We start from the raw sequence: 15,521 nt of genomic DNA on the forward strand, positions 1-15,521 counted from the left end.
TTCGCTAAAATATCAAAGGGTTTACTTTGTTGGGAACACCATAGATAACTCTTTGTTTTCACTGGTACTTTTCTAGTTCTCCCACATTTCCTATGTTGGGATATTATTTTTAGAATTATAAAAAATATTTTTTTAAAAATTAAAGAGACTCTAGCTTGAGATACTTGCTCATTACAACAGCTTCTCTATCCCAGATACACACGCAACACAGTAACTCCAGGGAAGGGCTTCTGAAATGTTTTCTATAAATCTAATCTCACCACATGAAATTATGCTTTAAATTCATTAAGGCTGTGGTGACAGAAATTTACAGCCTGGGCCCCAGGCTGGACCATCCCCAAAGACCCTTTTTCTCTCGTTGGGTACAAAGGAGCCAAGTGGGCAATGGAAGAGGTGTCTTCTCTGGTATCCCCATTGCATGGGGCACTTGGGAGGAGTGTCTGCTTCTGTACATACCTGAGGATCTGTCCCCACAGATGGCACAGATGTGTTTAACCAGAGATCCAGGGCTAGTGGATGGGTAGTTCATGTTTCCAATGCCAGGAAGCCCTGGTAAGGGTTTGATGTCCTCTGAAATGCTGACACTGTTGACCACATTTAGCTGCAAGAGAAAAAAGTACAATAAAACACAGAGCCAGGGTAAACCCAATCCCTGAGGCAGAAAGCAATAAGGCCATCCTTGAGGGAAAAAAAGTGGTTCTATTTCGAGAAGTAGTTTCCAAGTACAGAGTATCTAAAATTGCCCATGAGGGATGTGAATTTAAGGGAGAAAAAGAGTAGCATAGAGGAACTAAGTCATTTCTAAATGCCAAAACCTAAACCGAAAATCACAACACATCTACATCAGAGCTCTCAGCTTTTACTCATTTTACTCATGTTTTATTTGAGCTAGAAATCCACGCTGAACAGCACACTTAGGACAAGTCCTCTGTGTATTTTTTAATTTTTTATTAACTACATCCTGCCTATTCAGCAGTACTCCAAGGGGAGCTATGGCCCTCAGGCAAAAGACTTAGACTCGGAGAGAACCAAGCAAAATATGCAAATCCATCCGTTTAGTGAATCAACAGTCCTTCACAAGCACTCACTATGTCAGGCACTGTGCCAGGCTCTGGGATACAAAGGTAAATAAAATGCACACTCTTAAGACGTTCACAGTAAAATGGAAGAGACAATACGTGTAGTGGTCATCTCAACGAGCCTACTGAGGACGGTAAGCCAAATGCCCAAATCATTGCAATAGCACCAGAAATTAGGTTAAAAGTCCCAGATCATGTTTTTGAACTTGTCTGTAAGGAACAAATATCTTCCCATGAAAACATAAAATCTTTAGAGCCAGAGACCATCTGCCTTGTCTTCCGGGTGCCTGACGTGAACCCAGAATGTGGTACGGAGTTGGTAGAACTGAGTGGCTGAATAAAGGAACGTGTGTGTATCCCTTTCTTCACCCCTTATCACAAGTTAACATTAACTCCTCACCGCCACCTGAGAAGCTGCCTCTACTTGTGTGTTTTGTATTCATCAAAGAAAAGTTAAATAAATACAAGCCAGTCATCCAATCAGCAGTGTTTCTGTACCCATGGGTACAGGTCAACATTCTAGGCACTGTGAAGGGAGATATGAAACGGAGGTCTGTCTTTCATTCCTCAAAAATGATCACAATCTCACTGAGGAGTCAGAACGTGCCCCAAAACAAAGAACACTTCCAAGTAAGTTCAAACAAAGGTGGTGCTGAGTAAATGTGAGTTAAGTGCCTGGTAGAGGCACCTGGTGAATATCTGGGGGTTTAAGGGAAGGTCCGCTGACTTCCGCATGGTCTATGTGACTTTTGCCTAACTGAAGTGACTGTAATTCCCAAACTGAACCAAAGGTAGAATTTTCTTCTCTATTCAAGGCCTTTGGGACAGAAGGAATGATCAATAAAACCTAAAATACAACAGAGCCTGAGTTAGGTTCCTTCTAAATTTACTAGCTTTTCAATTCACTAAGCAAATATTTATTGAGCACAGGAAGTGGGCAAAGGCTCTGGGTTAAATGCTGCAAGGGATGCAAAAAAGAAAAGACAGCTTTCAGGGCCTTGCTTTGAAATCAAAGTCACCAGGAATTTTTAAAAATTAATTCATATGAGGGATGAAAATACATACATGGTGGGAGAATTCTCCCTCCTCTTCCTCCTTCTCCTCCCTCCTCCTCCTGCTCCCTCCTTTTTATACAAGGCTAAGGCAAGACATCTAGGTCTTATGTTCAGTATTTTGTTTTGTTTTGGTGTAATACAGTGGTACTCAACCCCAGAGGTACACCTGGGAGCTTTGGAAAAAATTAATTCCAGAGCCCCACATCCAAAAGTGGCCTGAGGGCCACTATGTGCTAGGAATTCTGAGTGCCTCAAGGAAATAGTTATTAGCACTTAGATCCACCCCATGAAAGGGATGTATTTTAGAAGAGATGACCCCCAAAAAAAGAGCCCTCTAGCTAACCATGACTTTGTCTGCAAATCCTCAGATGAATAAGAAAGGTCATGGGAATAAGGAGGAGGACACCATCACCTCGGGCTCAGGAGGCCCTCACCCACCTTCCTCTCCCACTCCCATCTCCAACAGGACCAGATCCACCACCTCCAGCCCACAACAATCACAGAACAGTAATTATTGTTCTTGCTACTGTTAGTGCTACCGTCCAAGGAAAGTTTGCTCAGCGCTAATTAACTATTTTAATCCTTACGACAACTCTATGAGGTTTTCCTATTTTTCAGATGAGGAAATTGAGCTGTAAAGTGGTTTATTCTTAAGTTCATTCAGAAATCTTGGGATACAAAAAGGAAGAAGACACAGGCACTAACCCAAGAAACTGGCCATCCATGAGATTAAAAGCCAGTTGGGATAATTTAGGAAAGCAAGTGAGATTAGGGAAGATGTCCTGAAGGAAGGAGCATTTGATCTGGGACTTGACAGCTTTAAAAAACGGGGAGCACAGGGAGATCAGCTCGGTGCTTTGTGACCACCTAGCAGAGTGGGATGGGGAGGGAGGGAGGGAGAGGCAAGAGGGAGGGGATATGCGGCTATATGTATATGTATAGCTGATTCACTTTGTTATAAAGCAGAAACTAACACACCCTTGTAAAGCAATTATACTCCAATAAAGATGTTAAAAAAATTAAAAATTGGGTAGGATTTGGATGGGCCAGTGATGGACAAAAGGTTTTGACAACAAAGGCCTGAAGGGAAGCCCAGGTATTTGTGTCCAGTGGATGGATGGGAGACAAGGCTGGGAGGCGGGCTGTGACAGAGCCCGAGACTTGATTGCCCGGCTAAAGAGAGTGGATCTAATCTGAGAGGAATGAGGAGCCATGAGGTTTCCAGCAGAGAAAAAAGGTCGTCAAAGTATGAGGCAGCAGCAGGGGGAAAGACTGAAGGAGAGAGACACCAAGACTATTGCACCTGCCCAGGTACCAGGTTAGGTGCCTTCCCAGATCCAACAGGTTGGAGCTGGAACCCCGGGCTCCTGGATCTCAGGTCATCATTCCTCCTTCCCCACATTGTCTGTCTTGTGTGGCGGGAGCTCCCCAGACCGCCCCTGCCCTGAGTGCTTCCTGCCCGACTTCATTGGCAATGTGCACCCAGAGGAGCCGACTTGCTTCTGGTCACTCTCTCCTGGAAGCCTCTCTCCAACACCCCTCCTCTTCCTGAGTTGGGCTGGCATTAGGAGGCAGTGGTTGGGACAGGTGGGTTGATGCCCTCGTCTCCATCAGCCTCTTTGCCAGCTTGGGGTTTGCGTGGGATCAGAGCAATGGTAGATGAGATCGAAGGTGGCCACCAGAGCTCAAACGCATTAGCTGCATGGTCCCCAGTGCCGCGGCCCCAGCTGTCTTGTTCCATTAGAAGCAGCTCTGCTGAAGTGAGCACTTTAGAGCCGGGATTTACCAGGCGGCCGGCTGCTCCTGAGAACAGGAGAGAAACACACTTGGCTGGCCTGTCTTCCATTTGCAGACTCTCAGCCAAGGACTGAATGCATCCTAGATGCCCTGGAGCCATCACAGAACATTGGGAGCCACATTTCTGAGCGGCTTTCAGCCCAAATTATTCCACTCAAGGCAGATACGTGGCCAGCCAGGAAGGCTGCAGGCAGGCGCGCCTCTTCCAATGAGTGGTCTCCTTAGAGTGGCATTTCTTTAACCGAGTGAGGGTCTTTGTCAAAAAAAGTACAGAGCCTGGACCTGCCACTTCCTTGCTGTGTGATCTTGACTGGATGACTTCATTTAGAGAAGCTGTTTCCTCATCCACAGACTAGAGCAGTGGTTTTTGAGCTCAGAGAGTGTGTATAGCAGGGGGTGGCGAGGTTGAGTAAGAAGCCTTCACATTTCCCACCTCTAGTTCACCAGACCTGTTTTTATTTGACATGTAATGGCTTCTAAACATACTTTCACTTGAAGGAAAGACTTTATGGCTTTTTAAAAAATCATTAAACAAGATGATCTTTAAGGTCTGTTCTAGCTCTAACATTTGCAATTTTTATTATCAAAGTATTCTCTGTAAAAATGCAAGCATCTGAAAGGATAATAATTTGGTTATCAATCACTATCTGGGCAGGAATGATCAGGGACAGAACCCAGGTCAGGCAGCAGGGTCAGGAGAGGAGAAAGAGGAAGGAGCCTTCCAAAGGTAGGGCCTGCTTTGGGGTCGAGCCAACAGATATCATACTTACAAAAATGTAGCATTACACACACACACACACACACTCAGAAAAACGTGATCTAGATCATTCTGTCTGAAAGCTGCATAAATATCTTCTCAATTATATATTTGGTGTTTTGGGAAATTGTTCACTCCACTTAGATACTCCCCAGGGAAGGGACTGAGTCTTAAACATTTTTTAAATCTCCAGTGTTTAGTGCAATGAATGATTGTTGAAATGAACTTCTCTAGAACCTTTCAACAACAAAGTACACACACCTGAAACAATGATCACATAGTTGCATAATATACATCACCTAGGTGTATGATATAGCACCTAGGTATAATAATATTAATATTAATAATACCACATTATTGCCATAGAGCATCATAAGTGCTTAAGCAATGACTTTTCAAATCCACATCTCCTTTGATATTCATAAAAATCCCTGTAGGGTAATCAGGGCAAAATGTGTTACCCCACAATAGAGAAAAGGGAACTGAGATAAATATAAGTTAAAGTGGTTTGCAAAAGTTTACCCAGACCCTGCCTCCGGAGTATCAGTTCATTTCTCTTTATTCCTCAAGACTGAAAATCCAACAAGAGTAAAATAAAAAAAGAAGCTCAAACACCGTGAAGACAGAGCACAGAACGCGACAACCCCCCCTGCTGCTCCCACACCGAGCACTTCCCTTCACCCGCAAATTGCACTTACCCTAGACCCAGGTCACAGAAGGCGCATGTTTCCCGGACAAGTCCCACTCAGCCTCAATCCTGGGCAAGAAAGGCAGGCTGCATAGGAATCGTCTATCCAGTGTTCAGAGTCCAGCTCACCGTGGCTAATACTGACAGCACTAGATATCATGTGTTATCTAGTTAATTGGGCAAAGTGTCACTGCCGTGTGGCTCCACAACCCAAGCCCCAAACGCTGCTCAGCTTCACCAGTGCTGGCAAGCTTAATATAGCTCCCAAAGCCAAACTTGGCCTTGGCCTCTGCACACAGCCCAGTTGGCCAGGACCAAAGCTTTCAGCTGACCTTTCAACCCCAATCCCTCTGTACAGACATATGGTCCAGGAATAGCGGCCCTGCCACTCACATGGCTGTGAAACTGAATTTATTGGCCAGGTTTGGTTCAATTAGACTGGAGTGTGGTTGCTAAAAGCAGGCTTGGAGGGCCGGTGCCTTGCCCCTTCCCCACCCACAAGCCCTGTCACTGGTCATTACCTCACCCTGTCTTATTTCTTCCTGGATACAATGATTGCCATTTGAAACTATCTGGTTTATTCATTTCGTTTTTGTCTATCTTGCCTGCTACAGTGTAACTGCCATGAAAGTACAGGCTTATTTAGTGCTTGTCCCCAGAACCTAGGACAGTATCAAGTAGTGCCTGATACAGAGTAGATCCTGCTAAATAGTTATTTGAATGAACGTGATTGTCCTTTGCAAAGTTTCACTTTTGTCCCAGAATTTCCACCTCTCTTTCTGTCTCTAACCTATTGACTTTGATCTGCCTTCCTGGCATCTGTTCACATGAATGAAAATGAATAAACCAATCTCTTCAAGTCCCACATTCTAAAGGGTATGGTATCACCAGCTCTGCCAATGACAGTGGGTGAGGGTGGCATAAACCCATGTCCCTCCCCACCACTGTCTGGTCCCCACTCATCCAAGTGGTTGACATCTGGAAGACACAACAGGAAGTTCACAGGGCCCTTTTCTATGTTCCCTTCAGTTCTGCCCCTACACCTACGACAGCACGTACAACGTTAAAATTTATCTGTATGATGTGGCACGTCCCTCACAAGACTCCTTGGGAGCACCGATTATTCATCTTTTAATCCTTGGCAGCCAACAGGAAGATCCTGGGGTCACTGGTTAAGTCAGAATACACCACAGCAGTGGGCAAACGCAGCATCATAAATACTGAGTGGGGGTGTGGAGACTTGGGGTCTAACCCTGGCTCTGCTGTGACTGGTTGTGTGAGGTTGGACACATCACCTGAGCCCACTGAGCCTATGTGGGCTGAAGGACTTAGAACTAGTGGTTCTCAGCTGGGCAGGGGTCGGGCAGTTAGAATCCTCTGTGGGGTTTTTACAACCCACACAAGGGCCAAAATATGGGATAAGGGAGAAATGTGTACTCTGAAAAAGATCCTACAGGTGAGAGCCATTAGATTACAAATTGGGGTTCAAAGGGCTGGCCAAATGGGACCCACAGAAGTACTCTGCTTGGCCCGTGGAGTACTTAAAGTCTTTGAATTTGAACGGCTTCAGGGGAGGAGGGCAGCTTTGTACAGACCGCACCAGGCTCATTCACCTACCTGTGTTACCCACCTGGCCCCTGGCTCCTGCAATCCCTACACTAGATGATCGCTAAGGTCTTCTCCAGATTCTCTAATCCATAGATGAAAAAATTACTGAAGTCCTTACTGGCTGTAAAATTCTATGACTCCACATGGCTTTGCTTTCAGACTCTGAGCACGTGAAATGTCTTGGAAGGGACTCTAGGGATAGTCTCTGAAGTTCTCTTTGTAGCAGTAAGAAATGCTAACACAGTGGGAGTCCTGCCTCTTCTTAGAACTATAAATTCAAAGGAGGCTACAGGACCTACTAATTCTGCTGCTAGATGTCCTGGGGGACCCTGGCCCAATAGTGAGATACCAGAACAGTGAGAGAGGAGAGTCTGGTAGATGGGATCATTGTTCCAAATTCTTCATATCCTTTGCATTGTGTCTTTGTAGTTCCTCCCAATAAAACAGGCACAAACTATTCCCCTGTCCCACCAATGTTGGAGTTGGTCACACAGTTTTCTTAGGCCAATGGGATATTAATGGACATGATGCGAGCAGAGACTTCACTGTATTTTCCTGATTTGGTTTAGACTTTCGCATTCCTGGGAGACACCTGGAGAGAAGCATGCCCCAAGAAGCTGCTGCTTCTTTAGTCTGGGACATGAGGAGCTGACCTGCACCCAGGCTGCAGCCTAGTCTAGCTCACCCACCATCTGAAACAGAACCTTCCTAGCCAACACATAAACTTGTGAGTAAGAAAAAAATGTGTGTTTTGTAAACCATGGCAATTTGGGGATTGTTTGTCATGCAGCATCATTACAGCAATAGCTGACCACTACAAGAAGGGAAGGTTGATAATCTCAGTGTGACATTGCTAGAAGGAAGTACACAGCATCTGGCCATCCCGTAGGTTCCTCAGAGCAACAATGTAGTATCTACCATAGATATACATCCTTGTCTCTGTTGTAGCAAAAGGCACTAGGAATTAAAATGAGGGTTTTTTTTTTCCCCGAGTTTCCATAATCTTTACCTCTATCTCAGAGATAGCATGTAGGTAACACAGTCTGCCTTGTTCTAGATTTATCCATGTGGCACACCTGCCTATTTCCCCTCTCAACTGTAAGCTCCTGGAGAGCAAAGACCACATCCTGATCATTTTGGTATCCCCTATAGCAGGGGTCCTCAACCGGTGGGACCCTAGACTGGTACCGGTCCGCTGCCTGTTAGGAACCTGGCCACACAGCAGGAGGTGAGCGGCGGGTGAGTGAGTGAAGCTTCATCTGCCGCTCCCCACTGCTCACATTACCGCTGAACCATCCCCCCGCTCCCCGCCCCCCCACCCCCTCATCCGTGTAAAAATTGTCTTCCACGAAACCGGTCCCTAGTGCCAAAAAGGTTGAGGACCGCTGCCCTATAGCATGTCATAGAGCACTGGGCACTTCACTGACTCGAAGAATACCCAGTATTGAGAAGAATCAAGGGGGTCCACCCCAGGGAAGACAAACAGGCCTGAGAGACACTGAAATCACAGCCAGGGCTGAACCATTGAAACCACAGGGGTGGCTTCCTTTCAGCCACGGTTTCCTGGACCATGAGGCAGCATCAGTTCTCTGGGGCTGCTCTGCCCGAGGGCATACGCAATGAAGGCTCTGCAGGAGGGAAGTCTGCAGAGGCAACCCAATCCCTTTGCAAGCATGCATTAAGCACCTGCTGAGTGCTGCCTGTGTGCCAGGATGAAACTATTTAGGATGTCTGGAAAGACGTTGGAGAGGACAGACGGACACCTACCTGAGAGCTGGGCGGGGCAACCAAATTGATTCCTGGAGGGGCTGCCAGAGCTCCTGAGGGTGGGCCCATGGCAGAAGTGATGACTCGATATGGAGAGCCCAGGGCATTGAGGGGGGTCCCCACTGCACTCAGAGTCCGTGGGGCACTCACTGCGGTGTCAGTGTAGCTGGCGTGGCTGTCCATGGGCTTCCCTGTGGACAAGGCTGCCGACGGGCTCATGGACATGGAGCCAGAGTGGCCGGGGGAACCTGTAAGGAGAAGATCAAAGGTGATGAGAGGCTAGGGGAACACAAGGATGGCACACTAGGACAGAGCCCCCTCCTTTTGTTTCCTATATCCTTCCCCTCCTTCCCGCCACACCTGCACACCTGTGAACTCCCGCAGCTGGTAGAATAAAGGCAAGCAAAGACCAGAGAGGGGAAAGGGCCTGCTGAAATACTCATTGATGTGCCAGTTCTCTGGTGCACCACATGACATTCACCTTGAATTGTGTCAGATCAACAGCCAGGGCCACAGGGGCATAGCCCACATGTCCCCAGGCCTGGGTGACTGTGACCTGAGCCAGTCAGACAGGGAAGGTGAGTCAATACCAAACCCCCAGTTGGGGGGTGGAGTGAGCAGGTTTCCAGGCTGCTCCAGAATTCCCTGCCTCACATTCATATCGCTCTGAGAACTGGGGCAGGGCTGAACCTATAAAGTCAGGAGAAGTTCATTCATTCATATGTAACGAACATCTATTAAGGTGCAGGAACTACATCAGGTGCTAGGGATTCAGAACCGAAGGGAACACAGTTCCTGCTGTCGGGAACACATTCCATAATGACCATGGGGAAGGCAGAGGCTGTTATCATGCCCTTGACCACCAGTAGCTTTTGCAGCTTCATGCCCATAAGGTTCTTGTCCTGCCGATCTCTTGGAAGGTTAATCAGCGCTCAGGGAAGAAGACTCAGGATGGTTGGGCATGGCTCAATGGCCACAGAGGCCCAGGAAGGCAAGCGCAGCCAGGCCTGCCCAGAGTGTTTCTGCCTCCGGGGATAGGGAGCTGCGGCCACAAGTGTCTGTGAAATGGGCTCTGGGTAGATGGCACCTGGTACCCTTTTCCCCAGATAAGTTGAGCCCGAGTTTAGCTGCAACTCAAGATGAAAGAAAAGAAGGGTGCCCCACTGCCATCTCAGGAGCTTGGCGTGGAACATTCTCTCCAGAAGAGAGGAGCTGTGAGCCTGAGTGTCCGCAGCAGCAGAGTGGAGACTGGGGAAATAACAGAGAAGCCCACCCTAAGCCACAGTGCCACTGCCCTGTGTGGCTGGCATGCAAGAACAGATTCAAAGAAACCATGTGTTAGCCTCCACCACGGCACCCGTGCTGTCCTCGTGGATGGGACATGAGAGGATTAAGGGGAGAGGTGGTCAGTAAGTGTGGTTTGCTGGAGAAACCATCCAATTCTCTCCACTTCCTACTGGAGCCCAACACCGCGCCGGGCAGATAGGATGCTGAGGGCAGTAAGTCACGTGCCTGACCTTAGGTGGTTCACTGTTGGTTCAAGGAATATCTCTTGAGTGCCTTCTACATGCAGAGAAGGCACTGCATGTCTTAAGCCTTTCGGAGACCTCAGTAGCACTGAGCGTAGTATTAGGAACAGAATTTAGGGAGGGAGGTGCTCTCTTCACATTCTGGAGGGGAGCGTGGAGCATCAGAGGTATAATTGTGCAGCTATTCTTAAACATAAACGTCCCACTAGAAAAATGTCAACCTGGAGTTGCCCTTGGAGCATCTACTAACTTAGTTAAGGTCTGCTTTTGGAGAGAACAGTCACTCCCATGTCTGAGGAGGCTGTGCCCTTCTAGTGATTCTACCTAGGAGTTTCAGTCTATCAGGTGTCTTGTCTCATAAACAGATGAATCCAAATCATGATCTTTTAAGTACCACACCTGAGGTGAACCAAATGCTCTGGGTCCACAGAGAAGTGGTAAAGGGGTTTAAATGAACAAGTGAGACACTTCTTATGTGTCCTGAATAGGCAATTTCCATACATTAACTCATTTTATCCTGATAATAGGCCTATGAGGATCATCTCAGCCTTTTACAGAGGAGACCACTTAGGCTCAGTCTCACCCTCATGCTGCTCCCAGTTCCGGGATGACTTACCCCCACCTCCTTTGTCTAGAAAGTTCCGAGTCATCTTTCAAGGTTTAACTCAAGTATCACCTCCTCCAGGAAGTCTTCCCTGGTATTCCTACTCTGGTTTAATGCCCTTTTCTGTTTTGTAAGTAACAGCTTGTGTATTTCCTTGTATTTTTCACTAAATTGAGAGGGGAAAAAAGTGTCTGTTTATGTATCCTCACCACTAGCACTGTACTGGCATTAGCCGGGAAGTAAGCGGCAGAGCCTAGATTCAAACTGTCAATCTGAAGCCCGTGCTGTCTCCTGTGTGCTCTGTCAAGGATAGCAGAGATGATTCGGAGAGCCATCGTATCACAAAGTACAAGATGACTCAATTATGAAATGATCTCATGCTGAAAGTTCATCTGAAGGAGAGAGAAGAGGGCACCTTCCAAGAACTCAAGACAGAAAAAACAAAAATCTTCCCAGACGGTCACTGATTAGAAAGAACGATTTTAGACTCTTCTGAGGCGCTGGAAGTCTGTGACATTTAAAGAAGCCAACGTACACCTTGAGCCTGTAACTAAGATAACATGTGACAGGTGAGTTAGGAGCCAGCCCGACTTGATGGGCAAGGAGCCGTGAACTTGGCTGGGATGACAGCTGTCCTTCCCCACAGCCAGGCCATCTGAGGGAAACCGACTTTCCCTTCCAGCGTCGGCTTTCCAAAAATGGACCAAAGGGCCCTGCATATTCTGTTTTAATTGGATCTCAGAGACTACGCCTTTCATTTCTATATCCCCAAGGTAAAGTCCAGTGCCTGACACCAGGCTCAGAGCTATGGGACAGACAGGAACAAGATTTTCCTTCACACATTCATCAACCTGAGAGTTCCCAAGGTATGGAAACTGCAACACCAGTGGTAAGGGACATTTTAGCTGGTATTTTAAGCGGTATGTAGGCAAACTTTTTGAAAATATTAATAGTTTTATATTCATTTTCACTGTCTCCTATTTACAGCAAGTGACTCTGCTTCCATTTTTTATATAAAATGATGTTCCTCAAAATTGCTATTTAAGTTTTCAAAAGAAAAGTAAATTGACCTCAGAACACTTCTAAGTACAAGAACACATGTTCAATATCATGAAAACAGTATGCAAAGGTATGATGTTTAAGAAACGTGAACTGTGCAAAAATATAAAAATATGGACTTGGGGAAATTCACAACTTGTTTCCAGAATAAAATGGTATGTGAGAGAGATTTGAAATTTAAAAGTACATTGTTTTTATTATAATTAATAATAATATAAATTAAGACAATCAGAATATGCCTTGACTATTCAGTGATGACAATGGTACATTGCTGAGATAGAATGAAACACAGTTCAAGTTTGATTTACAATGGCTTTAAAATGTGGTTTGTTTCTGTTGAGTCAATGACCCAGAAGAGATGGGCTACTTTAAAAACCGTGTTTTTTTAAGTAAAATTCCAAAAGACAAATACATCTTACACAAATGCATTTTGGTTCTTTGCCTCTCACAATGACCCAGCGTTTCTTAGAAATAAACAGCCTTGCTTTTAGGAAAGGTGGAAAACGATGCCTATGATGACAAAAGTGTTTCTCAACGGAAAATTAATCCATTCTCCCAAATAGACTCTAAAGCATATCTGTCCATGACATTTTTATCAGCCTCTTTCGCTCTCACTCCTTTTCTTTCATAGCCATGTGGGAATTACAGCTAGCACAAGTTTTCCAGAAACCTGGGTTCTAGTCCAAATCCAAAGTCAAGTTTTTCTCTAATGTCTTTCCCTGGCTCCTCTGCAGAGGCTGGGAGCCCAATTCTCCAGCCTCTGCAGCCCACCAACCTTGCTCGCTCCCTGACCACACACCCTCTTGATCCCCGTCAGCCCCTCACACCGTGCCCATGGTCAGATGCCTGGGAAATACACAAAATCTGTACTCTGCAGAGTTCATTGTCTTAGCACAGCCATGATTTTTATAGAAATTAACTTATCTGATGGGAGAGGACTTTCTCAGGAGCTTCTCTTCTCTCCTGGCGACACACTGAAGAAACGCCTTTCGTATTCCCGGGCCTCATGCTCCCCAGTAAGGAGCCAGCACCCAATGGCTTCTGAGATCCCTTCCAATGCTGTTCCATGAACATTGAGGTAGGTAGCATATGGCTCACTGGCATCTAAAAGAAGTGCAGGTGGTGGTCTGGAATGGTCTGAGTCTGGACCACTTGCCGAGGGGCCCCTGTCATCATCAGCTGGACCATGTTAGCCCTTCAGGCTGTTTGGGATTCCAGATTGCACTTTGAGATGCAGATAGTGTCACCAGGAAGCAAAGCTCTTTGGAAATCTGCAGGGTGCATACACTCTTTTGATTTCCGAAGCCTGTGTGTGCATTGTATGGGCATTAGGGGTGCAGTCTATGTGGAATACAAGCCTCTGAAGCCCAAAAGCCCTAGGCTGGATTGAGGTTGTACCACTTTCCAGTCATATAAACTTGAGCCAGGAACTGGACCTCTCTCATCCACAGTTTCCTCGGCCATTAATGGAGATATACATGCCTATCTCAGGGGTGCTAAGAGAATCTGAGACGACTGGCCCAGTGGTAGCAGCTGCAATTACTTACCATACTGTAAAAGTGGTGAGGGAGACCTGAGTCTAGCTTAAATACCATTGTAGAAGATTATGTAAGTAAAGGTTTTAACCCAAGCCATGCCAATAGTAAGTGCTCTGTTAAGGATTGTCACTACCATACACTAGTACATACATACCAGTTGTTTATAATATTAGCCACTCATCTGAGCCCAGAGTGCCCCTCCATTATCCCAGCCACTCCAGCCCTTCCCCTGGGACCCTCCAGATCTCCCCATAATCCATCCCAGCACAAAGATATCCTCCATGCTAACTTCCATTCTGAGTACCTGGTGACCTACTGGCTGTCATATATTTTAAATTTCACCACGATTATCATTGTGGTATCTAGCACTGGAACATGCTAGATGCTCAAAAAATATTTGTTGCCTAATCAACGAATGGAATAGTTTTTTTGGTTAATTAATGTATACAACTATATATAGAGTTCATCGGTAGAAATTATTTGCATAAGAAATCTATGTCCCTGATGTTTACCAAATCCAAAATCTCTGCAATCTCTAGACAACAAATTGCATGTGTGTGTTGAGGGAGTACTTATTGAGAAAGAGAAGCCCAGGTACTTAGAACTACAGAATTCTTACCAAGGCAAGGAAGTTGCTTAGCAACCTTATCCTCAGCCAATAAACGTAAAATGTTAAGCATGAGTCTTTCTAATTGGCTAGACAAGGGAACAAATGGCTTGGTGTTTCCACCCCTTTACTGCTGTACCTGGGTAGAGAATTCACTGTCCCAGCTTCAGGATGGAATGGAAACTTATGATGAATCATTGATAATGGTTAATACCCACCCACAGGGAAGGGGACAGAGGCAAAAACTTGCTATTTCTAAGAGTCAGAACTCTCCATTTGAAGTCAAGGGAACATCACAGGGCCCTACCCCACTCTACTCTCTGTCACGGTGGGCACAATCTGACACCCAATCTGCCTCCTTTTCTCCAATGGAGGAATGTAGTACATAAGCCTAAGAATCATAGAATATTCAGAAACCTGGCCTGTTCTTCCTAGTTGAAGGGAAACTTGCTCACACACCCTTTCCCAGCTTGGCTTGTAATACACAGACAGGCTGCAAGAGAGGTAGGCCAGGGTCTGCCGTATGAAGACACTTAATTGACACTTAAATTTTATCTCCTCTACTAAGTAACAACAACAGATAATATTTATTAAGCAATTGCCATGAGCCAGACATGGTTCTGAACACTTTACAGATATTGACTCATTTCATCCCTACAAATCCCTTTGAGGTCACCAACTCTCACCCCTATTGTACAAATGCAAAAACTGGGGGACAGAGAAATTAAATAACTTGCCCAAGAGAACATGGCTAGTAAATTATACAAGTGGCATTTGATTCTAGGGGAAAAGCAGCAGACCTGGATTTTAATCCCAGCCCCACCATATACTATCCTAGCTGTGCAGCTCCTTATAGCAGTTACTCAGGACCATTCTTCCATCAAGCCTCCCTGGGCCCAATTTCTGTCTCCAACTCTGCCCTTCCTAACCCGATTCATGGCCTCTCTCAGGACTTTGACCTGGCACTTTCTTTTTTTTTTTTTTTATTGGAGTATAGTTGACTTACAATGTTGTGTTAGTTTCAGGTGTATAGCAAAGTGAATCAGTTGTACATATACATATATCCCCTCTTTTTTAGATTCTTTTCCCATATAGGCCATTACAGAGTATTGAATAGAGTTTCCTGTGCTATACAGTAGGTCCTTATTAGTTATCTATTTTATATATAGTAGTGTGTATATGACCTGGCACTTTCTGACTAGAACACTTCCCATCTGACTCCAGCCTCTCACATCAAACACAAGCTCTGGTTTCCTTCATCAGGGGTCCCAGCTCAGCCCAGCCTTTTCCTCCCTCTTTCTTCCACAGAAGGGGTACTCAGATGCCAGGGGCTGTCTAATATGCATTTCTTATATTTAAACTGCTGTGGCATTTTCAAAACCCTTTCATATCCACATCAGAGCCGCACGGCCACCCTGAGACCGGACGGGAAG

At 45.8% G+C, this 15,521-nt stretch overlaps 1 protein-coding gene across 2 annotated transcripts in view; it reads right to left on the reverse strand.

Annotated features, from left to right (window-relative positions):
- RXRG (retinoid X receptor gamma) overlaps window positions 1–15,521 on the reverse strand; it is a 43,321-nt gene that overhangs the window by 18,844 nt on the left and 8,956 nt on the right. The window contains exons 2-3 of one of the 2 annotated variants that reach the window (XM_036835183.1): window positions 8,752–8,999; window positions 457–601 (exon numbers count right to left, since the gene is read on the reverse strand). In XM_036835183.1, coding sequence (XP_036691078.1) covers window positions 457–601; window positions 8,752–8,999 — 393 coding nt within the window. Of the gene's footprint in view, window positions 1–456; window positions 602–5,386; window positions 5,605–8,751; window positions 9,000–15,521 lie in introns of those variants that run through there. The other variant, XM_036835193.1, reaches the window with a different exon arrangement.

This window comes from Balaenoptera musculus, chromosome 1 (assembly GCF_009873245.2).
Source record: "Balaenoptera musculus isolate JJ_BM4_2016_0621 chromosome 1, mBalMus1.pri.v3, whole genome shotgun sequence".
NCBI lineage: Eukaryota > Metazoa > Chordata > Mammalia > Artiodactyla > Balaenopteridae > Balaenoptera > Balaenoptera musculus.